Here is a 24,955-nt window from a genome sequence, read left to right as displayed (position 1 = left end):
ACTGGTTCACTCCCCAAATGGTTGCAAATGGCTGGAGCTGCACCAATCCAAAGCCAGGAGCTTCTTCTGGGTCTCCCATGCAGATGCAGGGTCCCAAGCACTTGGGCCATCTTCTACTGCTCTCCCAGGCCACAGCAGAGAGATGGATGGGAAGTGGAGCAGCCAGGACTTGAACCAGAGCTCACAGGGGATGCCGGTACTGTAAGTGGTGGCTTTTCCCACTATGCCACAGTGCCGGTCCCATAAATAAAAATTCATTTTCTTTTCTTTTAACATTTTACAAATGTTATTTTGAATTCACACTATTGGTGAATAGTGAACAAAACAGACTTCCTACCCATGGCTGGAGATGGGGGTGGGCCAGATGCACAGTTTACATAGTATATTAGAAAGTGATCTTTGAGGAAAAACAAAGCAGAGATGGGGTACAGGGAGTGTTTTCAGGGTTTTAAAATGAGGTGGCCACGGGCGGGCAGTTGGCCTGTGTCCTGCGGGCGGTGCCTGGGCCCCCGGGACTGTGCTCCGGTGTGCCTGGAAGCAGGAGGCAAAAGCCCGTGGGCAGCAGGGGGCGGAGCGGTTCCTGCAGAGCCTTGTGGGACACTGAAGGGGCTCTGGCCTTTCCTGTGATGAGACAGAACAAGCAGAGGGTGTCGAACAAGGCAGCCCCTGGTTTCACGATAGCCCGGGTGCTAGGCTGGGGAGCAGAGAGAACAGGTGTAGGAGAGGAGAGACCACTGCAGCCATCCCAGAAATGAACCAGACTCGAAATTCTTCAGAAAGGATTGATGTGTTTACAAAAAGGGAGGAGAATGTGCCTGTGGAATACAAAAATAGATAATAAACAAATAAATAAATAAAAGGCAAGGAGCTAATTATTTTTTGAATATTTACATTGAGAGAAGAAGAGCAGTTCGGCAGCTACTCTGCTACTGCGTGTTCCCAGTGGGTTTGTGAGTTCTGGACAGTTGGGTCTCTAGAAAAAATTTTTTTTTCTGCTAGAAACATGCTGGCAGGGTTTGGTCAGTGTGCTTTAAAATGAGCCTGGGGCAGGTGTTCAGCCTAGTGGTCAGGACCTCGGGGGTCTGGGTGCCTGCACCCCATGTCCAAGTGTCTCAGTCACTGCTTCCAGCCCATCTTCTTTTTAATGTGCGTCCTTGGAGCCAGCAGGTTATGGCTCAGGTACTTTGGTCTCTCACTCAGTTCTCAGCTTTTGGCCTAAGGTTAGTTCAGCCTTGGCCGTGCCAGCCCTTGGGGAGTGAGCCAGCGGATGGGAGCCCGCTCTCTGCCTCTCTGCCTCTGGGGGCGGGAAACCCAGGAACTTTTATGGACCTTTTTAAGATGTCTGCCTCGTGGAGGATGGCCCAAGTGCTTGGGCCCTGCACCCCATGGGAGACCAGAGAAGCACCTGGCTCCTGCCTTCAGATCGGCGGGCCGCAGCGCGCCAGCCATGGCGGCCATTGGAGGGTGAACCAACGGCAAAGGGAAGACCTTTTTCTCTCTCTCTCTCTCTCTCACTGTCCACTCTGCCTGTCAAAAAAAAAAAAAAAAAAAAAAAAAAAAAAAAAAAAAAAAGATGTCTGCCTCCACTCCTTTTCCAAACTTGCCTGATAGCCTGTTAGGAACGCAGGTTCTGGGCGTTTCCTATTTCACATGGATGGGATACAGCGAATACGTGTATACAGTCCTTCCAGCAAGACCACATGGGAATTCTTAGGACCAACAAGTAACGCCCCTAGTCTGGATTCCCGCACACCTGTTGGGGTGGGCAGCCCATCTGGAAAGTGTTGCAGGGCGCCCACAGCGCCGGCAGGTGGCGCCACGTGACCGCAGAGAGCGCGCTGCTCCGCGAAGCGGCGGGCGGTCTGAGAGCCGCTCTGCCTCGGTGCCCTGGCCGCCTGGCTGCCGCTGACTCCCGCAGAGCGGCGCGCACGAGTAGCGGGCGGGTGGGGGCATGGCTGGTGCCCGGTCTTCTTTTTAGGCCATGTGGCGCCTAAGCCGTGCTTAGTCGGCTTCTCGGGGTACCGGGACCGGAGGGTGCAGTCTTTGCGGCCCCCGCATAGAGCTCTACGGAACCGGCAAGGCTGTGCCGCCGAAAGGGCGGCCTCCCGCTGCGGGGCTCTGGCCCCACCCGGCCCAGCCGGGCGCGGGGATCTACTACCGAGCCCCCTCAGGGAGAACCGGACCCTCGGACAGCTCCTTTCCATTGGCAGCCGGGCGGGAGGCCCCGCCCCCTCCCCTACGGTTCTCATCTCTGACTGGTTCTCGCGTCCCGGCCGGCCACGCCTCCTCCCCTCGCACATACACAAGAGTCACGCGCCTTTCAGTAGGAAACTTGTCGTGCTGAGGAGGACCGTGGCCCTCCTCGCCCCACCCACTTACCTTGCTATTGGCCCACAGCACTGCGTGCGGCCACGCCCCCATTCCAGCCCCCTGGCTGTGAGGGCGGGCTCCCGCTCGTGATTGGCTGGCTGACCTGCCTCTCGCGGGAGCGGCGAGCCCGCCCCTCCTTCTCACTCCCGCCCCCCACCCCCCCTGCCCGCGAGCCTCGGGGTTTCTCCGCTGGCTGCGGCCGAATCAGTGTCAGTCAGGGAGGCGGACTGATAAGCACTGGGCGCTGACGCTCTGCTGCAGTCTCGCCCCGGGGCCGGTGCCTGTGCTCGCGCCGCCGGGTAGAAGGATGAGGCCGCAGCTGGAGCAGCCACCCTATGATTGGCTGTGGCGCTTGTGAACCCGAAGTAAAGATGGCGGGCGGGCAGGCAGCCGCCGCACTGCCCACTTGGAAGATGGCGGCGCGCCGCAGCCCCAGCGCCCGCGACCGGGGGGTCCTGCAGGCGGCGGCGGCGCGGCTGCTGCTGCTGCTGCTGCTGAGCTGCTGCTGCGGCGCGGGCGGCTGCGCCGCGGCCGGCGAGAGCGAGGAGACCGTGATCATCGGGCTGCGGCTGGAGGACACGAACGACGTGTCGTTCATGGAAGGGGGGGCGCTGCGGGTGAGCGAACGCACCCGGGTCAAGCTGCGGGTGTACGGGCAGAACATCAACAACGAGACGTGGTCCCGCATCGCCTTCACCGAGCACGAGCGGCAGCGCCACAGCCCCGGCGAGCGCGGGCTGGGCGGCCCCGCGCCGCCGGAGCCGGACAGCGGCCCCCAGCGCTGCGGCATCCGCACCTCGGACATCATCATCCTGCCGCACATCATCCTCAACCGCCGCACGTCTGGCATCATCGAGATCGAGATCAAGCCGCTGCGCAAGATGGAGAAGAGCAAGTCCTACTACCTGTGCACGTCGCTCTCCACGCCCGCGCTGGGCGCCGGCGGCCCGGGCTCGGCGGGCGGCAAGGGCGGCGGCAAGGGCGGCGCGGGGGTGGCCGGGCTGCCGCCGCCGCCCTGGGCCGAGACCACCTGGATCTACCACGACGGCGAGGACACCAAGATGATCGTGGGCGAGGAGAAGAAGTTCCTGCTGCCCTTCTGGCTGCAGGTGATCTTCATCTCGCTGCTGCTCTGCCTGTCGGGCATGTTCAGCGGCCTCAACCTGGGGCTCATGGCCCTGGACCCCATGGAGCTGCGCATCGTGCAGAACTGCGGCACCGAGAAGGAGAAGAACTACGCCAAGCGCATCGAGCCCGTGCGCCGGCAGGGCAACTACCTGCTGTGCTCGCTGCTGCTGGGCAACGTGCTGGTCAACACCACGCTCACCATCCTGCTGGACGACATCGCCGGCTCGGGCCTCGTGGCCGTGGTGGTCTCCACCATCGGCATCGTCATCTTCGGCGAGATCGTGCCCCAGGCCATCTGCTCCCGGCACGGCCTGGCCGTCGGCGCCAACACCATCTTCCTCACCAAGTTCTTCATGATGATGACCTTCCCGGCCTCGTACCCGGTCAGCAAGCTGCTGGACTGCGTCCTGGGCCAGGAGATCGGCACCGTGTACAACCGGGAGAAGCTGCTGGAGATGCTGCGGGTCACCGACCCCTACAACGACCTGGTGAAAGAGGAGCTGAACATCATCCAGGGCGCGCTGGAGCTGCGCACCAAGACGGTGGAGGACGTGATGACCCCGCTGCGCGACTGCTTCATGATCACCGGAGAGGCCATCCTGGACTTCAACACCATGTCGGAGATCATGGAGAGCGGCTACACGCGCATCCCCGTGTTCGAGGGCGAGCGCTCCAACATCGTGGACCTGCTCTTCGTCAAGGACCTGGCCTTCGTGGATCCGGACGACTGCACTCCGCTGAAAACCATCACCAAGTTTTATAACCACCCCTTGCACTTTGTTTTCAATGACACCAAATTGGACGCTATGCTGGAGGAATTTAAGAAAGGTGGGAGATTCTGGTCTCTTTCCTTGGCTTGCTCCTCTTTCTCTCTCCATCCCCGCCCCCCACCTCCACCCCCAAACACACACACACACACACACACACACACACACTGGCGTCCTCCACCCTCACACCAACCCCCCAAGGCGAGTTGACCGGAATTTCTCCTTCTCTCTTTGTTGCGAAGTTGAAAGGGTGGCGTGGATTGGGGGGACGGATTGAACTGGTCCGCAAAGGCGCGAGAGTGCCGGCCGGGCGCGTCCTTGCTTGGTGATTCCTGTGCACGGTGATACCCTAACCCCGCACCCCCTACGCGGCGCACGGGGTGGGCTCGGGTCTCCAGGGGTCTGCCGCACTCCCTGTCTGGGTTCTGAGTGGGGCTGGGCTGATGCCATGCCATTTGGTTGCCAGGAACAAATCCCAGGCATCTGGGAAATATCGGAACAGCTTTCTAAACCTAGGACAGACTTCTTCGTCCTTTCGCTCGACCACAGTGAAGGTTCAGAGGCGCGATTCATTCTCTATAGCTTCTTGTTTCTCGTCGGGCACCCTGGGGTGAGGGTGGGGGTGGGGATAGGTTGAGGTCTGCCTCTGAGGCCTGAGGACCACCTAAGCCAAGTACCGCCACAAAAATTCATTCATTCATTCATTCATTCGGGATGTGGCTTGCCTTAGCTAGGATAGAGGTTTTCATGAGAACTGAAGCGAGCTGTTAACCTGTGACTTGGGCTGACCGGAGCAGGCGAGTTAGTTAACCTTTTGTGAGGCTCTGGCTCCTGTCTCTTTCTTCCCTCCTTGTTTACATTGACCTGACAACTAAAATATCCCAAACCAAGTGTGGTTTTGGCAAACAGCTTGAACCTTTAACAACGGCATGCCTCTTTCTCCGTTAATTATAGCTTATTTATTTCTTGACTGGCTGTAGTTTAAAAGTGTTCTTTTCTCACTTGGCCACCTGACAGGTTGACTTGGAGTCAGTCTCTAAGCCAGCTCTCCCTGTTCCGGGGTGTTCTGCAGGGACGGGCCAGCAGGGCCGCACCTGGTGTGGTTCTCAGCACCTCATTTCTCGCCCTGTGGCGGCTCTGGCGCACGCCCGTGTTTTTTTTTTTTTTTTTTTTTTTAACCGTGTAACAAACAGGTCAGTGTTGTCACTGAAGTTCTGATCACTAGCCAGAGCCGTCTGAAAGCTGGGGGACGCTGTGTGCACTTGACCGACACAGATGTGGGTGTGAGTTTCGTGACCTGGTAGTCCTCAGAGCCAACTCTCCGCCAGCAGTGGTCTGTCGCCTGAAAAAGGCCGTGTGTAGCCGGCAACAGCACCCAGGCCCCATCATCTGAACACACAGGGTGTGAGGGTGCCCTAATTCCAGCTTCCCGGCTGAATGGTATCCTCCCTAGAAGAGGATCACATTGCAGTCATTTTCATATAAAGGGAGAGAGCAGAATGTGCTTTGGAGCTTGGCGATTTGCATTTAAAAGCAGACGGAGATTCTCTCGGATTCTTAAACAGTGAGAGGAAACGGCCGGCATCTCTGGGTGCCAGGGCTTCGTTCTGGGGTGCTGTTGCTTTCACCTGCAGGTTGTTGATCAGAGCACCTTGTGGGATTTCGCGGTCTGCAGCATTATCTTCAATGCGGAGAGAGATCGTGAAGAAAATGCCTCTAGGGTTGGTGTTTTTTTTTTTTTTTCTAAATTTCCCAGTGTTGATTTGGATAATTCATTGCCTGTTCAGTATTTTTACACACGTACTGGTGGGTTGATTGCACCAGCTCGTACACCTTGCTAAGGCTCTTCTTCATTTCTGTATCTTTGATCTTGGAGACTATGTGCACCTCCCAGCTCATCGATCCTGCTGCCCCAGCTCAGACTTTAAAAATTTGTATGAATTTGAAATTTCTGTTTGGTTGTCCTTGAATAGGTTTTCTATAACTGATTCATTTTCATGAAGAAAATTCTTCTCCCCAAATCATCTCAGTATTTTTTTTGAAACGTATTCTCTAAATGATTGAATTACTACTGATATTTTCCCATGAATTTTAGAAAAAGAAGCACGCACAAGATTTTAGTTTTGTTCTTAACTAAAATGAGGTACAGTATTTGCTTAAGAAGATAGCACAAGTTAAAGGCACATTGAAGCTAGTGGCAGATTTGGGAGAGCAGGCGAAGATAGTTGGCTGCAAATGGGAAATTTTTGTTTTTAAAAATTTATTTTATTTATTTGAAAGAATTCCAGAGAGAGAGGTCTTCCATCCACTGGTTCATTCCCCCAACACAGAGACACAGACATCTTCCATCTGCCTTGGTTCACTCTCCAAATAGCTGCAAAGTCAGGAGCAGAGCTGATTGGAAGACTAGAGTTTCTTCTGGGTCTCCCATGTGGGTGCAGGGGACCAAGGACTTGAGCCATCCTCTGCTGCTTTCTCAGGCACATTAGCAGGGCACTGGATTAGAAGTGGAGCAGTTGGCTCTTGAACCAGCACCCATATGAGATGCCAGCACTGCAGACCAGAGTTTTAACCCACTGCGCCACCGCACCACCCTGCAAAAGGGAAATTTAAACCATGATTTTAAAAGAATGGGGTAGGTAGGTGTTTGTTACTTAAGCTGTAGGAATAACTGACTTGCCACCCTCCCTCTTTTGTGGACATGTTTTGTCTGTTCAGTCTTATTATCATTTATATTCATTCCTTTTTATGGGTGAGTTAAACATTTCACCTGATTTTTTTCCTCTTCATTTTCTAATTCAATTATAACATAATGTGACTAGCCCACCTTCTAATGTTTTTCTCTCTCAAATAATGGTGAATAAGGTGTATAGGATGATTCAAAGGCATCTTTCTCATCCCTTCCCCTTGCTCCTAACAAATCTATTTCCAAAAAACAAAAGCAGAACAAATACCCTCAACAATACCATACCAACTGTGACTTCCCCAGACTGGTTACATCATCAGTCCAGATTGCACTGAAAATGACCTTCCCTAACGAGGAGCGCCTGTGTGGACGCCTCTGCTGTATGTACAGAGTTAGTCCGAGTTAGTTCATGTAGGAGGAGGCCGTCTAGGGTGCTGAAGTTTGGAAACAAAAGCTGTCTTATGTGTGTGTGTGTGGATGTCTTCTTCCTAATTGTTAGGATTTTTTTTTTTTTTTTTTTTTTGGTGGCGGTGGGGGGTGGGGGGGTCTGGCTACCAGGACGCTCTGGGCTGTACTTGAGGTTGGAAGGTAGGAGTTACACTAATTTTAAGGTTGGTGATGATGATAGTGATGCTGGTCATCATTATGTACCTGTTTACTGTGTGCCGGATACAGGACTGGGTGCTGTCCATGAATCTCACTATTTCAGGCTCACAATGGCTGAATGATGCAGTAGCTCCATTTTACAAATGAGGAAATGGAGGCTGGGGTGAGCGGTATGTTCAAGGCCGCGTGGTAATTAGTTGACTTGGAGTTTAACTCTTTTCTGTGTGAGACCAGAACTTGCTGTTATCCACGTTGTTAGGCTGGTCTCCTTGATCCTGATTTTATATTTCTGTTTTACTGAGTGTGAGGTTTGGCTTCCTGTCAAAACATTGTCAGAGCCTCTTGGGCAGTAGATGCAGAAATGTGTTTAAACATATGGATCTGGCTTTAAACCAGCGCTTCTGTGACACTGTGGGTAATCATTGGGATCCCCGCTTCTGCCAGTGAAGCAAATCAGTTTCTTGTCTAGTGTGGTTCTAAAACCAAAGCATTCTGTTATAATATTTGCCCTTCAAGGCCGGCGCCGCGGCTCACTAGGCTAATCCTCCGCCTAGCGGCGCTGGCACGCCAGGTTCTAGTCCTGGTCGGGGTGCTGGATTCTGTCCCGGTTGCCCCTCTTTCAGGCCAGCTCTCTGCTGTGGCCCGGGAGTGCAGTGGAGGATGGCCCAAGTACTTGGGCCCTGCACCTGCATGAGAGATCAGAAGAAGCACTTGACTCCTGCCTTCGGATCAGCGTGGTGCGCCGGCCGCAACGCGCCGGCCACAGCACACCTGCCGCAGCGGCCACTGGAGGGTGAACCAATGGCAAAAGGAAGACCTTTCTCTCTGTCTCTCTCTCACTGTCCACTCTGCCTGTCAAGAAGGAAAAAAAAATTTGCCCTTCAAGCATCCAGATTCATTTTGTGTGTGTTTGATAGTAGCATTGTACTGGACTGGTGTGCTACTTGAATGGAGACCTCCACCACTGGTTTCTTAATACCTAAATTACTTAACAGTGTTTCGCTGTTGATTTCTTATCTGCTTCTCTGGCAAGGATCACATGGTAATTTGTCACACTCCATTGTATGTTCTCATCTTGGCTTGATTTTCATTTTTTCTTAGCCACTATATGATAACAGTTGGTTGTGAATGAGCATCCTTGTTCTCTGCCTCTCTCTACTCCATGCAGGAGTCTTTTCCCTCAGCTTTATGGTTGCCTATAAATCCAAATAAGAATATGTTCAGCAAATCCCACTAAAGAATTATGAGAATTTTAGAAAAATGATCTAAAGCAAAATAACGTAGGAGAAAGGAAACGCTAATCAGAGGCCCTGACTTTGCAGACGTCAGGATGAGCCTTTGCTTCCACCTGACTTACCCTTCCTAAGGAGAGAGTGTGGCCTCTTAGCTGCCCAGCCGTCTGCCCTGAAGTGGGGTCTGAAGCGGTAGTAACGGGTTATTGTTTCATTGTTTTCTCTTAGCTTTCTTTCTTCTTTTCTTTTCTTTTCTTTTCTTTTCTTTTCTTTTCTTTTCTTTTCTTTTCTTTTCTTTTCTTTTCTTTTCTTTTCTTTTCTTTTCTTTTCTTTTCTTTTCTTTTTTCTCAGGCAGAGTGGACAGTGAGAGAGACAGAAAGGTCTTCCTTTTCCATTGGTTCACCCTCCAATGGCCGCTGTGGCTGGCGCACCACGCTGATCCGAAGGCAGGAGCCAGGTGCTTCTCCTGGTCTCCCATGCGGGTGCAGGGCCCAAGCACTTGGGCCATCCTCCACTGCATTCCCAGGCCACAGCAGAGAGCTGGACAGGAAGAGGAGCGACCGGGACAGAATCCGGTGCCCCAACTGGGACTAGAACCTGGGGTGCCAGCGCCACAGGCGGAGGATTAGCCTATTGAGCCGCGGCACCGGCCTCTTAGCTTTCTAACAGTTGCATTCCAGTATTGGGCAGCTTACTTTGTGCAGCTGCCAGGGACCTAAGTTCTTTTCTGACTTTTTTTTTTTTTTTATACCTAGGAACAGGTGAGATCGCTAGATAAGTTGGTTCTAAATCAAATACAGTCTTCACTTGAAACATTGGGTATAACATTTTCTTTACAAGTCTCTCCATATTAATATGCTGAGAGTTTATTTTTATTTGAAAAGCAGCATTACAGAGCAAGGGAGACACACACGCAGAGAGAGGGAGAGAGAGAGGGAAAGACCGACTAGCTGACCTTCCATCCACTGGTTCACTCTCCAAATGGCCATGATACCCAGGGCTGAGCTAGGAGCCAGGAACTCCATCTGGATTTCCCACTTGGGCAGTAGGGGCCCCGGCACTTGGGCCATCTTCTGCTGCTTTTCCCAGGCCATTAGCAGGGAGCTAGATTGGAAGTGGAGCAGCTGGGACACAAACTGGTGCCTATATGGGACGCTGGTATCACAGACCACAGCTTAACCTGCTATGCCCCAACACCAGTCCATGAAAGTTTAATATTAAAAACTTTTTTCCCTCACTAAATTAAGTTTTACACTTGCCTAGGATCTAGGAAGATTTTTTAAAATTGGTATTTAAGAGTATGAATGGTGTCTGAGGGAGTGGATGTCTTTTTTATGATCTTGTTTGTTTAGTCTTGTGTATTAATACATGTTAGATCATTAGAATTTTCTGTGTTCTTAGAGGGTCATTATGGAATATTCAGAGAGTACAGCATCAGGGGGAAGGCTTGAGGCTCATCTAGTCCAGTGTTTGCCAGACTTAGCAGATGATACGGTTTACTTGGATCACTAATTAAGAGTGAGGTCCTGGGCCTCACTCAGGGACCTTCTGAACTGGAAGACTGGGAAAAGAGTCTCTGGGGACAGGGCCTTGGAATCCATGCTGTCAACAGGTACCACCCTCAAGTGACACTTACGGTTAGGTGAGTTTAAGAAACAGTGGTGAGCCGGCACCGCGGCTCACTAGGCTAATCCTCCGCCTGCGGCGCTGGCACCCCAGGTTCTAGCCCCGGTCAGGGCACCGGATTCTGTCCCGGTTGCCCCTCTTCCAGGCCAGCTCTCTGCTGTGGCCAGGGAGTGCAGTGGAGGATGGCCCAAGTGCTTGGGCCCTGCACCCCATGGGAGACCAGGAGAGTACCTGGCTCCTGCCTTTGGATCAGCGCGGTGCGCCGGCCGCGGCAGCCACTGGAGTGTGAACCAACAGCAAAGGAAGACCTTTCTCTCTGTCTCTCTCTCTCACTGTCCACTCTGTCAAAAAAAAAAAAAAAAAAAAAAAAAAAGAGCTGCCACCTGCATATGGGCTCCAGTTCAAGTCCCAGCTGCTCCACTTCTGATCCAGCTCTCTGCTATGGCCTGGGAAAGCTGTGGAAGATGGCCCAAGTCCTTGGGCCCCTGCACCCATGTGGGAGACCCAGAAGAAGCTCTTGGCTCCTGGCTTCTGATCAGCCCAGCCATGGCCATTGCAGCCATTTAGGGGGTGAACCAGTGGATGGGAGACTTTTTCTCTGCCTCTACGTCTCTGTAACTCTGCCTTTCAAATAAATAAATAAATAAATAAATCTTTACCAAAAAAAAAAAAAAAAAAAGAAAGAAAGAAAGAAACACTGGTCTGGTCATCCTCTCATATCAGGAAGGTGAACCCTGAGAAAGAGGAGAGAAAGTGACTGACTTAGTGCTTCCTGTCTACCTAGTAGCATCAACTGACTAGAACCCGTGCACCTGACTTCTAGAGTATAGTTCCTTCCCCTCCAATAGGCTGGTCTCCTGCTCCCAACTTATTCAGATTTAAGGTAGCTGCATCACCAAAAAAGCAAATGATCAGACTTGCCAATGGTTTTTATTTATCTGGGTTTTTGTTGTTGTTTGTTTGTTTTTTTGGCCATTGGCTAGTTATTTGAAAGACAGGGTGATTGGGTACAGGTAGAGAGAAAGAGAGAGAGAGGGAGAGAAGGGGGTTATCTTTCACCTGTTCATTTACTACCCAAATGGCTGCAATGGCTGGGGCTGGGACAGGTCAAAGTCAAGAGCCAGGAAATCCATCTGGGTTTTCCGCATGAATGGCAAGAATCCAAGTACTTGAACCATCATCTGCTGCTTCCCAGAATGCGCGTTAGCAGGTAGCTGGACTGGAAGCAGAGGCATGACTTGGTCCACGGCACTCTGAAATGAGATGTAGGCATTCCAAGCAGTGGCTTAGCCCACTGCACCACAGCACCTGCCCTGTGATTTTGATGTTGATCTATTCAATATCCTCGATTCAAGCAATCTTTGACAGGCACTTTTATTACATAGAAAAGAAATCTGAGTGCGTGCGCTTATTTTACTTTATCCTTTATTTTAGCTTGGCTTAACTGAGGTTTTTATTCTGCTGTGGTGAAACTAGGAAGTCGTTTAGGAAACGGTTACTGGTACCTAGGTTGTTTGACGCCTCAGGTGGGTAAGGTATGTCTTTGGATTGACCTCGTTTTGGATATCCCGCAGTGACACATGCGCGTGCGGGTTGTTTCTTCTCCGAGAGTAATGAAGCGTGGACTGAGGTTTGTGAGGTCTGTGGCAGAAGCCGCTTTTGCTCTTTCCTCTCTGTTTCTTGTTCAGCTCCACAAATTTCTGTTGAGAAGTTCATCAGAGCCCTGAAGCCCGAGTCCCACCAGGTGGCTTCGTGCCTTCCTCCTACTCTAGGGTGGTGGCGGTAGGTGGCTTGTTTTATTTTTGTTTTTTCTATGACTGACTTTTTTTTTTTTTTTTTTTTTGAAAGGCAGAGTGACAAAGAGATCTTCCATCCTCTGGTTCTGTCCCCAAATGGCCATAATGTCTGGGTCTGGGCCAGGCTGAAGCCAGGAGTCTGGAACTCCATCCCTGTCTTCCACGTGGGTGCAGGGGCCCAGGGACCTGGGCTGTTTTCTTCTGCTTTCCCAGGTGCACTTGCAGGAAGCTGGAGCAGACAGAGCGGCTGGGACCTGAAACAGCACTCTGATATGGGATGCTGTTGTTGCAAGCAGCTGCTAACCCATTGGGCCTCAAAGCCTGTCCCATAGGTTTTCAGAAATATAAGCTAAATTATTCCAGAGAATCACGCATGGTTTTCCCAGTGTTGTGTTAATAGTGTCACCAAAGCTTGAGCCTCAACCTTTAGGTGGGGAGAGACCATAGCTGAACACCAGCCCTGGCTTAGCAGGAACTGGATTAAACAGGAAAAGACCTTGTTCTGATTTTTCTCTTGGTTTTTATTGGGATTATGTACTACCTGCCTTCTCCCTTAAAATGGCCTCACAATTATTCTGAAACATTCCAAGCTATCGGCAGAGGCTGGTTAATTTTAATTATTAGCAAACCTAAGCACAGTTAAAAATTTCGTCTACCAGGAAAACCACAAAATTGAGCCAAATCATACTTTATGGTTGTATTTGCTCTTTAACTCCTTAAACTTTTATGAACAAGCCTTTGGAATATATCTAGATGTTTACTGTACTTAGGTATGAGGTGGAATATGCCGTATCTTCAGAAAGTTCACGGAGTGACGTAGGGGTATGCCACGGTTTATTTACCTGTTTATGAATATTGTAATTATTTCTGCATTTTGGTTGTTATAAACAAAGCTGCTAAGAACATTCTTGCACACATACACAGAAATTCTTGGGAAAAATGGAATTAAAGATAAGTGATACAAATTTTTTAAGTCAATACATAGTTTTTCCATAATATACATTTTCCATGAGCTTTTTGAATATCCCACATATTTCTTTCTTTTTTTAAGATTTTTTTTTATTTGAAAGAGTTACAGAGAGAGGTAGAGACAGAGAGAGAGAGAGAGAGAGAGAGAGAGAGATCTTCCATCTGCTGATTCACTCCCTAAATGGCCACAATGGCTGGAGCTAGGCCCATCCGAAGCCAGGAGCCAGGAGCTTCTTCTAGGTCTCCCATGTGGGTTCAGGGTCCTAAGCACTTGGGTCATCCTCTACTGCTTTCCCAGGCTCATTAGTAGGGAGCTGGATCAGAAGTGGAGCAGCTGGGATTCGAATTGGCGCCTGTATGGGATGCTGGTGCTGCAGGCTGGGGCTTTAACCCACTGTGCCACAGTGCTGGCCCCACATGTTTCTTTTAAAGGAACACTCTTCTCTAAACATACATGTATTATAATTATTGGTAGTAAACTTCAATTCCAGTAAGATTTGCTTGGCATAAAGAGAGTATGTATTGAACTTAAATACATGGAAATAGACCATCAGAGTTGAATACAGTTTATTTTGGTATTGTCTTTTCATCTTTTAAAAAAATCATTTTTCTGTGAGGCAGAAAAAGAGCAAGACAGAAAGAGAAAGAGACAGAGACAGAAACAGAGTCCAAGCTCCCATTTGCTGGTTCTTTCCCCAAGTACTTGCAGGTGCTGGGGCTGGGATCCTGGAGTTCAACCCTGCCCAGCTGGTTGGCAGGGACCCAGCTACTTGAGCCATTGCTGTTGTCTCTCAGGGATTGGAAGCTGATGTGAGATTGGAACCAAGGCACTGTGATAGGGAAGTAGGTGTGCTAAGTTCCCATCCCTTCCCTCTCTCTCTTTCTCTATATATATATACATTGTGATTGAATTCTATACTGTTATTTTTGTGCTAATTGCTATTACTTAACAAGGTGGCTACACACACACATATGCATTCTTAAAGAACACAGAAGAATTTATTACATGTGCTACCTTCTTTAGAGAAAGAATACTAAGTTTAAAATAATTCTTCATTCTTTTTAACCCTAGGTGACGGGAAAAGACAACAAAGTTTAAAAGAAATAGAGCAAATGTTCATGAATTTTGAAAGCTCTTGAATAACCAGTTTTAAAACTGAAGGAAGATCTTAAATTACTCTGGTAAAATCTTTTAACATTGATTACATCATGAGTATAAAAAATGGTGATGTCTAATATAGCAAGTTTGCTTTTATCAGTGTAAACTTGTAATACTTTTAGAAGGCAACCAGGAGTCATAGAAATGTCCTACTCTTTGGCTTAGTAATTTTTTTTCCCAGAAAATCTTAATTCATTGATTCAAAAGAAGAAAAAAAAGCTATGTTAGCTTTTCATATTGCATATATATTTATCTGTAATATTATCTGTAAATAGAAATTGGGAATAAATAAATGGCAACTGAGGAAGGACATGGAAGGGAAAGAATTAAGAAAATTATGTACATTAATTGCAACCATTGAATGATCTTTTTTTTAAAAGATTTATTTATTTATTTGAAAGTCAGAGTTACACAGAGAGAGGAGGAGCAAAGAGAGAGAGAGAGACAGAGAAAGAGAGAGAGAGGTCTTCCATTCAATGTTTCACTCCCCAGTTGGCTGCAATGGCCGGAGCGGCTCCGATCTGAAGCCAGGAGCCAGGAGCTTCTTCCAGATCTCCCACGTGGGTGCAGGGGCCCAAGGACTTGGGCCATCTTCTACTGCTCTCCCAGGCCATAGCAGAGAGCTGGATTGGAAGTGGAGCAGCCAGGACTTGAACCAGCGCTCATATGGGATGCCGGCACTGCAGGCAGTGGCTTTACTCACTACGCCAGAGTGCCAGCCTCTGAATGATAATTTTGAAGGCTGTAGATTTCAGAATTAGACTGGTCACTTGTGTGGGTTCTAAATACATAGCAGTGTAGAAGGGTACAGATCGGAAGGGAACGTGGGAAAAGTGAGAAGAGCTGATGTGTTAGGGCAGGGTGATCATAGTCAGTCTTCATGGAAGTGTTCTTCTTGACTTTGTAGGGTGATACAGCCGGAAAAAATGCAAATCTGCTAAGAATATTAGGATCTTAATGGGAAAGTTTGGGCAAACTAAGCTTTTGCCCATGTTAAGGAGCTCTATCCTTAAATCTCTCTGGAGGAATCTTTTATTGCTGAAATGAATGGTTTGTTTTTGAATTTTAAAAACTGAAACATAATTACATACCATAAGATTAACTCTTTTACACTATACCACTGGTGGGTTTTTCATATGTTGTGTAACCATTACTACTGTCTGTTTCCAGGACATTTTCAACAAGAAAAACCTGTTACTTATTAACAGTCCCTGGCAACCACTGATCTACTTTCTCTCTTTATGGGTTAGCCTATTCTGGACATTTCATATAAATTTGTACAGATTAGAAGGGAATATGGAAAAAGTGAGAATAATTGAAATGCCGTGTAGCCTTTTGTGACTGTCATCTTCACGCAGTGGAACGTTTTCAGAGTTCGTCCCCATTGTAGGGTGTATCAGTATTCCATTCCTTTCTATGGCCATGTAATGCTCCCTGTTACGGATACCGCAGATCATTTACCTCTTCCTTGGCTGATGGACATTTAGACTGCTGCCACTTTTGGGCCCTTTGGAATACTGCTGCTGTGAGCGCTGGTGTACTGTCGCTCCCCCTCTTCGTGGAGGAACGACACTAAGCCCTGCCTAGGCTTCATATCCGAGTCACGGCACCATTATGTCGCTCCCCCTCTTCGTGGAGGAACGACACAGGACCCTGCGCTGTTCTTTCGTCTGCTCGGCCCTCCCCGGGTTTGCTGCTGGTTCTTCCCGGGTTGGCTACTATCCCTTCCACCTCCGTGGAAGGGCAATTCCCCCTGGCCACATTCCCCACTTCCGCAGGGGAGCGGCACACCGCCGGCCGGCTCTCTGGGGGGCTGCACAGGTGTTCCTTCAGATGTTCCCCATAGATGTTCCTGGTGCATGCCGTCTCTCTCCTCCTTTATAGTCCTCCTCCGCCAATCCCAACTCGGCTGCCCACACGCCGAGTACGCTGCTCTCCAATCAGGAGCAAGTCCTACAGTTAATTGGTTGAACTGGAGGCAGCTGTGCGGAAGCTGTTTACTTCTCTCCCAGCGCCATATTGTGGGAGAGCAGATGCATAGAATAAGTCTTAATTCCAGTAACAGTATAGTCCGAATTGCTCCCCACAGTGTACAAGTTTGTGTGAACATACATTTTTATTTTTAGTTCTCTTGGGTATTTTTGGGGTAGTAGAATTGCTGGGTCACATGCTAACTCGATTGTTGACAGTTTGAGAAAGGGTCACACTGTTTTCCAGAGTGGCTGCACCATTTCGTATTCCTCCCAGCTGTGTGTGAGGGCTCTGGTCCCCCACACCCTCACCAACACTTGTCATTATCCGCTTTTTATTTTTTTTGGAAAGCATAGCCAGCCTGGTGATTGTGAAGTGGTATTGCGTTGCGGTTTGGTTTGCACTTCCCTTGTGGCTTATGTTGAACACATCTTCATGTGCTTTTTGCCCATTTCTGTATCTTCTCTGGAACTATGTCTATGCAGTTCCTTTGCCCATTTTTAATTGCATTATTTGTATTTTTATTGTTGAATTATAAGAATTCTTTTTATATTCTGGATAATAGTCATTTAGCAGATATATGATTTGCAAATATATTCTCCCATTCTTTTTTGATAGTGACCTTTGAAGCAGAAAAAATTGAATTTTTTGTGTTTTTATTTTATTATTTATTTTAAAAGATTTATTTATTTATTTATTTGAAAGGCAGAGTTACATAGAGGCAGAGGCAGAGAGAGAGAGACAGATCCTCCATCCTCTGGTTCACTCCCCAGACAGCTGTGGTGGCAGGAGCTTTGCCAATCTGAAGCCAGGAGGTTCTTCTGGGTCTCCCACATGGGTGCAGGGGTGCAGGGGTCCAAGAACTGGGGCTATCTTTTACTGCTTTCCAAGGCCATAGCAGGGAGCTGGATCAGAAGTGGAGCAGCCAGGACTTGAACCAGTGCCCTTATGGGATGCTGGCACTGCAGGTGAGGGTTTACCCTCTATGCCACAGCGCCGGCCCCTGTGTGTTTATTTTGTGTTATGCTTTTGACTTTTGGTATTATATCTAAGAAACCACTGCCTAATCCAAGATCACAAAGATTTATGCCTATGTTTTCTTCTTCTTCTTCTTTTTTTTTTTTGACAGGCAGAGTGGACAGTGAGAGAGAGAGACAGAGAGAAAGGTCTTCCTTTTGCTGTTGGTTCACCCTCCAATGGCTGCCGCGGCTGGTGCGCTGCGGCCGGTGCACCGCGCTGATCCAATGGCAGGAGCCAGGGGCTTCTCCTGGTCTCCCATGGGGTGCAGGGCCCAAGTACTTGGGCCATCCTCCACTGCACTCCCTGGCCACAGCAGAGAGCTGGCCTGGAAGAGGGGCAACCAGGACAGAATCCAGCGCCCCAACCGGGACTAGAACCTGGTGTGCCGGCGCCGCTAGGCGGAGGATTAGCCTAGTGAGCCTATGTTTTCTTCTAAGAGCTTTATAGTTCTAGCTCTTACATTTTGGTCTTTAATCCATTTTGTGTTAATTATTATGCATGATGTGTGATAGGGAATTCAGCTTCATTCTTCTGCGTGTGGTTATCCAGTTATCCCAGCATTATTTACTGATGAATCTTTTTCTCCACTGAATTGTCTTGACATGCTTATCAAAAAGCAACTGGTCATAATCACTTGGCTATGTGAGGCTTTATTTCTGGACCTTAGGTTCTGTACCTCTGGTCTATAGCCTTTAAAAGCAAAATTTATGCATTTCATTTACTTGAAATGCAGAATGACAGAGAGACAGAGAGGGCGAGAGAGGTCTTTCTGACCACTGATTTACTCCCCAGATGCCTTGAGCTATATTCTTTTTTTTTTTTTTAAGATTTATTTATTTATTTGAAAGACAGATTACAGACAGAGGTAGAGAGAGAGTCTTCCATCCTCTGTTTCACTCTCCAAATATCTACAATGGCCAGAACTAAGCTGATCTGAAGCCAGGAGCTTCTTCCCAGCCTCCCACATGGGTGCAGGGGCTGAAGGACTTGGGCCATCCTCCACTGCTTTCTCAGGCACATTAGCAGGGAGCTGGTTTGGAAGTAGAGCAGCTGAGACTTGAACTGGTGCCCATGTGGGATGCTGGCTCTGCAGGCCAGGATTTTAACCCGCTGAGTCACAGCGCTAGCCCCCTGGTCTATATTCTTATGTCAGTACTACATTGTTTTGATTCTTGTAGCTTTGTAGCAAGTTTTGAAATCGGAAAGTATGAATTTTCCAGTGTTTTTGTTTTTTTTTTTAATTAATTTTTTTTTTTTTTTTTTGGACAGACAGAGTGGACAGTGAGAGAGAGAGACAGAGAGAAAGGTCTTCCTTTGCCGTTGGTTCACCCTCCAATGGCCGCCGCGGCCAGCGCACTGCGCTGATCTGATGGCAGGAGCCAGGTACTTGTCCTGGTCTCCCATGGGGTGCAGGGCCCAAGTACTTGGGCCATCCTCCACTGCACTCCCTGGCCACAGCAGAGAGCTGGCCTGGAAGAGGGGCAACCAGGACAGAATCCGGCACCCGGACTGGGACTAGAACCCGGTGTGCTGGCGCCGCAAGGCGGAGGATTAGCCTAGTGAGCCGCGGCACCAGCCCAGTGTTGTTCTTTATCAAGATTGCTTTGGCTGTCTGGATCACTTGCATTTCCATACAAATTTCTCATGAATATGCTCAGCCATTCTACAGAAAAGGCACTTGGAGTTTTGATAAGTATTGCATTGAATATGTAGATCAGATTGGGGAAAGTATTAATTTTTGATGCAATTATTAATGAAATTGTTTTATTAATTCCATTTTAGAGTGTCCATTGCTAGTATATGGAAATATAAGTGATTTTTCTGTAGTGATCTTGTATCCTGCAACTTTGCTGAACTTGATTATTATGTAACAAATGGTACTTAAACTAAAGAAATGCTTTTTAATAGCATATGAGTTGGGTCAGTTTTGTGGCCTAGTGGGTTGAACTGCTGTCTGTAGTGCCAGCATCCCATATGGGTACCAATTTGGGCCTGGCTGTTCCACTTCTAATCCAGCTCCTTGCTAGTGTGCCTGGGAGGGCAGTGGAGGACAACCCAAGTGTTTGGGCCACTACACCCATGTGGGAAACCTGGAAGAAGCTCTGGCTCATGGTTTTGGCCTGGCCCACCCCTGGCTATTGCGGCCATTTGGGGAGTGAACTAGAGGATAGAGGACCTCTCTCTCTGGCTCTGCCTTTCAAATAAATAAAATAAATATTTAAAAGAATGAGTTTGTTAGGGTTATCTTACATTTATTTGTTTCATTTGATTGTAGTGGATTTTTTTTTTTTTTTGACAGGCAGAGTGGACAGTGAGAGAGACAGAGAGAGAAAGGTCTTCCTTTGCCGTTGGATCACCCTCCAATGGCCGCCGCTGCAGCCGGCGCACCGCGCTGATCCAATGGCAGGAGCCAGGATCCAGGTGCTTTTCCTGGTCTCCCATGGGGTGCAGGGCCCAAGCACCTGGGCCATCCTCCACTGCACTCCCTGGCCATAGCAGAGAGCTGGCCTGGAAGAGGGGCAACCGGGACAGAATCCGGCGCCCCAACCGGGACTAGAACCCGGTGTGCCGGCGCCGCATGGTGGAGGATTAGCCTATTGAGCCACGGCGCTGGCCCGGATTTTTTCTTTAAGAAACTTAGGTATTTCTACTTGCCGCATTCACATTTAGAGAGTGAAGCACCCACAATTGGTTATCGACACTGCCATCCTTTAGGAAATTTGGAAGGAAAGATTAAATTCTCTATCCCAGGTTACATTTGGGAGAAGAGAGAATAGGTGATTTGAAATGTGTCAGTCAAGACAAAAAATATGGCTGGCTGGAGTTTGGCAGTTTCATCTGTTTCTAGCTAATATTTAGGTGACTTTGTCTCAATCTGTGGATTGCAAGGAACTGAGTGAGCACCAGGAAGGCTGTGGCTGGCTCGTATCTGAATGGTGGTATAGTGCCTTTCTCCTCTAGACCATGTCCTCAAGGATTTGCTTAGGGCTTCTTTGCAGAGACGAGAAAACACTGATTTTCAGTCCATTTGCATTTCATACCACCATCAGCAGGATGATCTCTGAGGTTTTGGGGTTCCAGAAGAGGCAAAATGGAAATCGTGTGTGTGTGTGTGTGTGTGTGTGTGTGTGTGTTGTGGGGATGGGGGCTGGTAATCTGAGAGGCGGAATGTTTTTCCATGCCAGCAAAGACAGACTGAGGGCATCATGTGATGCAAAGCCTTCGTTTTTCCATTTGCCCATCTGCAGTCATAAAAACAATGTGCTGACTCAGCCTGGATCCTTTACACAGTGGCATTTGGGGCTTCGACAGTCCTGGGAATCATGCGAGAGATGGAAATATTTGAGCAGGTTTTGAGAGGTAACTTGACAACTAAAAATAGCCAGAACAGAACAACATGCTCTTTCATCTCCAGTCGGCAGTGCACCTGCTGGACGTGAGGTTTGGTGGGAGTGATTTCATTCTGTGGAGCTGATTAGCAGGCAGAGAAGCAGCCCCGACTTTGGTTCACTTGGCGTTCATGCTGCATCATCAGTGTGACTCTTGAGGGTCAGGTAACCGTGAGAGACAAAATAAAAACTCCCTGCTCTTGTTTTTCCCCTTTGTGCAGTAGAGGGGTAGAAGGAATTGGGTTGGGATGGGGGTGAGGTTCCCCTGGAAGCAAGTCAGTGAGGTAATATACTGTTGCAATCATATTGTGTAGATCATCTCCAGTTTATGTTTATTCTTTTATGTTTCTATTTGCTTGTTCAAATAATGCATGCATTATATAAATGTGTATGTATTTATATATGTATTGGCAATGATTAGAACAATGTTTATCAAAAAATGTTAACAATGACTGTCTTTAAGATTAATTGTATTTATTTAAAGGCAGAGTGACAGAGAGGAGAGACAGAAAGAGAGCGAGCAAGAGAGAGATCTTCCATATGTGCTGGTTCATTCCTTAAATGTCTGCAATGGCCAGGACTGGGTCAGGGTGAAGCCAGGAGCCTGGAACTCCATCCAGGTCTCCCATGTGTGTGGAAGGGGCACAAGGGCTTGGGTCATCGTCTGCTGCTTTCCCAGGCCATTAGCAGCGAGCTGGATTGGAGGTGGAGCAGCTGGGACTTGAACCTGCATCCATACAAGATGCTGGCGCTGCAGGCCCTGGCTTAACCTGCTGTGCCACAACGTGGCCCCCTCAGTTTGCCATCTTGGAGTTTAGGGTTATCTAGCTGATGTCGCTGCTGTACCGACCTTGAGGCGGCCGCTGACCTTGGGTGTCATCTTGATTTCCGTCTCCTCTTCCTCCCCACGCGGGCTTTGGTGGGGAGAAGCGCTGAGGCGTCGCCGTCTGGAGCCAGTACAGAGGCTGGCTCGCTGGTCCCCCTGGGTCTCCTGGCCCTGCATGTGGGCACAGGGCACCCCTTCTGCCTGCATTGGGCCTGGGGTGCTGGGGTCCCCGCCCCGCAGTCTCCACATGTTGCGAGGTGGGGCCTCCCCAGGTAGGGCTGGAGTGGACCGGACCGGCCTTCACCAGCGCTCTCTGCGCCCTCCTTCTCCCGCTCACCGTTCTGGGCATCCTGCTAGGCGTCGCTTGGAGGACCCGGCGGGTTGCAGGGCTTCTGCCATGGCTGCGGGCCAATGAGCGTGAGCCGCCCTGCGCTCCCGCACAGTGTCGCCACCTCCTGCGGGGACGGGGCGCTTCCTGGGGGTGCTCTTTATGGCAGTCTGGTGGACAAACACCCGTTTGTGCTGATGACACCATATCCACTTCTTATATTGAAACCTTCTGGGCGATGACCCTCAGGGCCACCGCTCCCAGCGCCACTGTGCATGGTTCGGGGCTTGGCTTTGGAGGGGGCAGTGGGTGGGGCTCAGCCTTGCCGCTTGCGGTTGCATGTTGATGACTGGTGATCACCTGGGTAACTGGTGGTTGTGTGCTGGTGACTGGCGGTTGCAGTGTTGGTGACTGGCAGTTCTTTTTTTTTTTTTTTTTTTTGACAGGCAGAGCGGACAGTGAGAGAGAGAGACAGAGAGAAAGGTCTTCCTTTGCCGTTGGTTCACCCTCCAATGGCCACTGCGCTGCAGCCGGCGCACCGCGCTGATCCGATGGCAGGAGCCAGATATTTCTCCTGGTCTCCCATGGGGTGCAGGGCCCAAGGACTTGGGCCATCGTCCACTGCACTCCCTGGCCACAGCAGAGAGCTGGCCTGGAAGAGGGGCAACCAGGACAGAATCCGGCGCCCCGACTGGGACTAGAACCCGGTGTGCCGGCGCCGCTAGGCGGAGGATTAGCCTAGTGAGCCGTGGCGCCAGCCAACTGGCAGTTCTGATGGTGACTGGTGGTTGTGGTAATGGTGACTGGGCCTGCTGTGGTAGCTGAGGTTCCCCTTGAGGTGTGATGACAGTGGCCCGTGGGAGCGGCCGGGCTACTCAGGGCTCCCAAGTCCATTCTCTGCTCCTGCTCCTGATTGAGCATCCAAATTTTTTTTTCTTCTAAACACACATTTTGTAGTATGTGGGAGAAGTGAAGTCCAATAAAATGTTATGAAAATGTAAATTTTGGGGTGGGAAGAAGCTCTAGACTCTTGGCTTCGGATGGGCCCAGCTCCGGCCTTGCGGCCATTTAGGGAGTCAACCACCAAATGGAAGATCTCTCTCTCTCTGCCTCTGCTTCCCTCTAACTCTGCCTTTCAAATAAATAAATAAATTTTTTAAAAGTTATTAAAATGTAAATTTTGTGACCTGAACCATGAATTTAAGTGTTTAACTGAAATTTAGTATATTTAGGAATATTTTTGCTATAATGCAGCCATATGGTCATTTGTGTCATTCCACTCCCCCCCACCCCCTTCATTGGAATCATTACTGTTTGGAGTAAAAGATGAGTAGTATTTAAAAGCATATAGGGTGTGTGTGTGTGTATACAACAGCTTAGTGAAAATAATTTTATATTTGAAACGACAGAATTTAGGTTTTTTGGGTGTGTTTTCAAAACATGTTCTTAAGTGACAAAACCTAGTTTGTTCAGATTTGTATATTGCTTGTTTAGAATGCATCTTTGTGGGAGCTGTTTGACGGCCTGATTAAGTGAGAGTTTGGGGAAGCCGGTGAGTGCAGATTGGGTTTGTGCTGTTACCACGAAGCTGGCCTCCCACGATTCTGCTCATTGGGGATTCTGGAAACTGGTGCGTCCTTTGTCCGTAGAAATGATCAGAAATCCAGGTACGATGAGTGAAAGAGACAAAAGAGTACAAGGAGTGGTCAGGAACCATTCATGCTTGAAGTTCACTTTAGTAGTTTCTAGACCATCTCATATGGGTTTGTTTTGCTAAAATAAAAAGACCTTTCAACTTTGATGAGAGTCAGGTATTTGGTTTGATTATACTTCAATGAAATTATACGCAGTCTTAGATAAAAGGATGTGCTTTTTCTGAACACATACAGAAACTCTGGATCTAACACAAGTGTGGTGCGGCATAACTATGTTTCAGTCAAGAAGGGACTTCCCGTACAATTGTGGTCCCGTAAGATTTTAATGGAGTTTAGTGGTTTCTCGTGGCCTAGCAACGTTGTGGCTGTGGTAATGCAGCCATTGTTAGGCCTTAGGGCAATGTGTTACGCACGTGTTTGTGGTGATGCTGTTGTGAACAAACCTGTGCCACCAGTCGTAGGAAAGCACAGCACGTACAGTTATGTGCGGTGCCCGGCGCTTGATGATAGGTGACTGCATTGCTGGGATGCTGTCCACTCTGCTGTACTTTCCATTGTTTCTTTAGAATGTACTCCTTCAACCGATTAAAAAAAGCTTACCGCGGTCCGTCAGCAGCAGCCTAATGAGTGTGCTGTGTTACCGAGTCTCTTGATGGCATCATTTTCTCTTGTGCTTGATTTGATATCACATGGTTTTGTTTATGCAACAGAACAGACTATGCCATCTCTACACCACGTAACCTGGGTGTGCAGGAGACAGTACCATCCGGGATCTGTGGACTCTTATGTTTGCACAATGACGAAATGGACTAACAACTCCTTTCTCAGAACATAGCCCCTGATGTGTGTGTGTTTTTTTTTGTTTGTTTGTTTTTGTTTTTGTTTTTTTTGTGTTTTTTTTTTTTTTTTTTTTACAGGCAGAGTGGACAGTGAGAGAGAGAGACAGAGAGACAGAGAGAAAGGTCTTCCTTTTGCCGTTGGTTCACCCTCCAATGGCCGCCACGGCCGGCGCACTGGGCTGATCTGAAGCCAGGAGCCAGGTGCTTCTCCTGGTCTCCCATGGGGTGCAGGGCCCAAGCACTTGGGCCATCCTCCACTGCACTCCCTGGCCACAGCAGAGAGCTGGCCTGGAAGAGGGGCAACTGGCACAGAATCTGGTGCCCCGACTGGGACTACAACCCGGTGTGCGGGTGCCGCAGGCGGAGGATTAGCCTAGTGAGCCCTCCTGATGTTTTGTAGAATAGGTTGGCTGTTATTTAGGTTTCTTTACCAAAGTCTGTTTTAAAAATGACATAAAAGGGCAAGCGTTGTGGTGCAGTAGGTTAAGCTGCTGCTTGAGATGCCTGAATCCCAAATCCGGGTGCCTAGCTTGAGCCCCAGTTCCTCTGCTTCTTGCTAATGCACCTGGAAAGGCAGCATATGATGGC

General features: G+C 49.0%; 1 protein-coding gene across 10 annotated transcripts in view; it reads left to right on the top strand.

The window, feature by feature from the left end:
* Positions 1–2,565: 2,565 nt before the first annotated feature.
* Positions 2,566–24,955, top strand: part of CNNM2 (cyclin and CBS domain divalent metal cation transport mediator 2) — a 184,369-nt gene continuing 161,979 nt past the window's right edge. For all 10 annotated transcript variants that reach the window (XR_016221947.1, XR_016221949.1, XR_016221948.1 and 7 more), the window contains exon 1: positions 2,566–4,326. Coding sequence is in view for 5 of the 10 variants with exons in the window: in XM_002718589.6 (XP_002718635.1) it covers positions 2,706–4,326 (1,621 nt within the window). In the remaining 5 variants the exon portion in view is untranslated. The remainder of the gene's footprint in view (positions 4,327–24,955) is intronic.

Source organism: Oryctolagus cuniculus, chromosome 15 (genome assembly GCF_051225735.1).
Source record: "Oryctolagus cuniculus isolate XC-2025 breed Fujian yellow rabbit chromosome 15, ASM5122573v1, whole genome shotgun sequence".
Lineage (NCBI taxonomy): Eukaryota > Metazoa > Chordata > Mammalia > Lagomorpha > Leporidae > Oryctolagus > Oryctolagus cuniculus.
The sequence above is the reverse complement of the archived record's forward strand: the minus strand, read 5'-3'. Positions and strand labels throughout refer to the sequence as shown.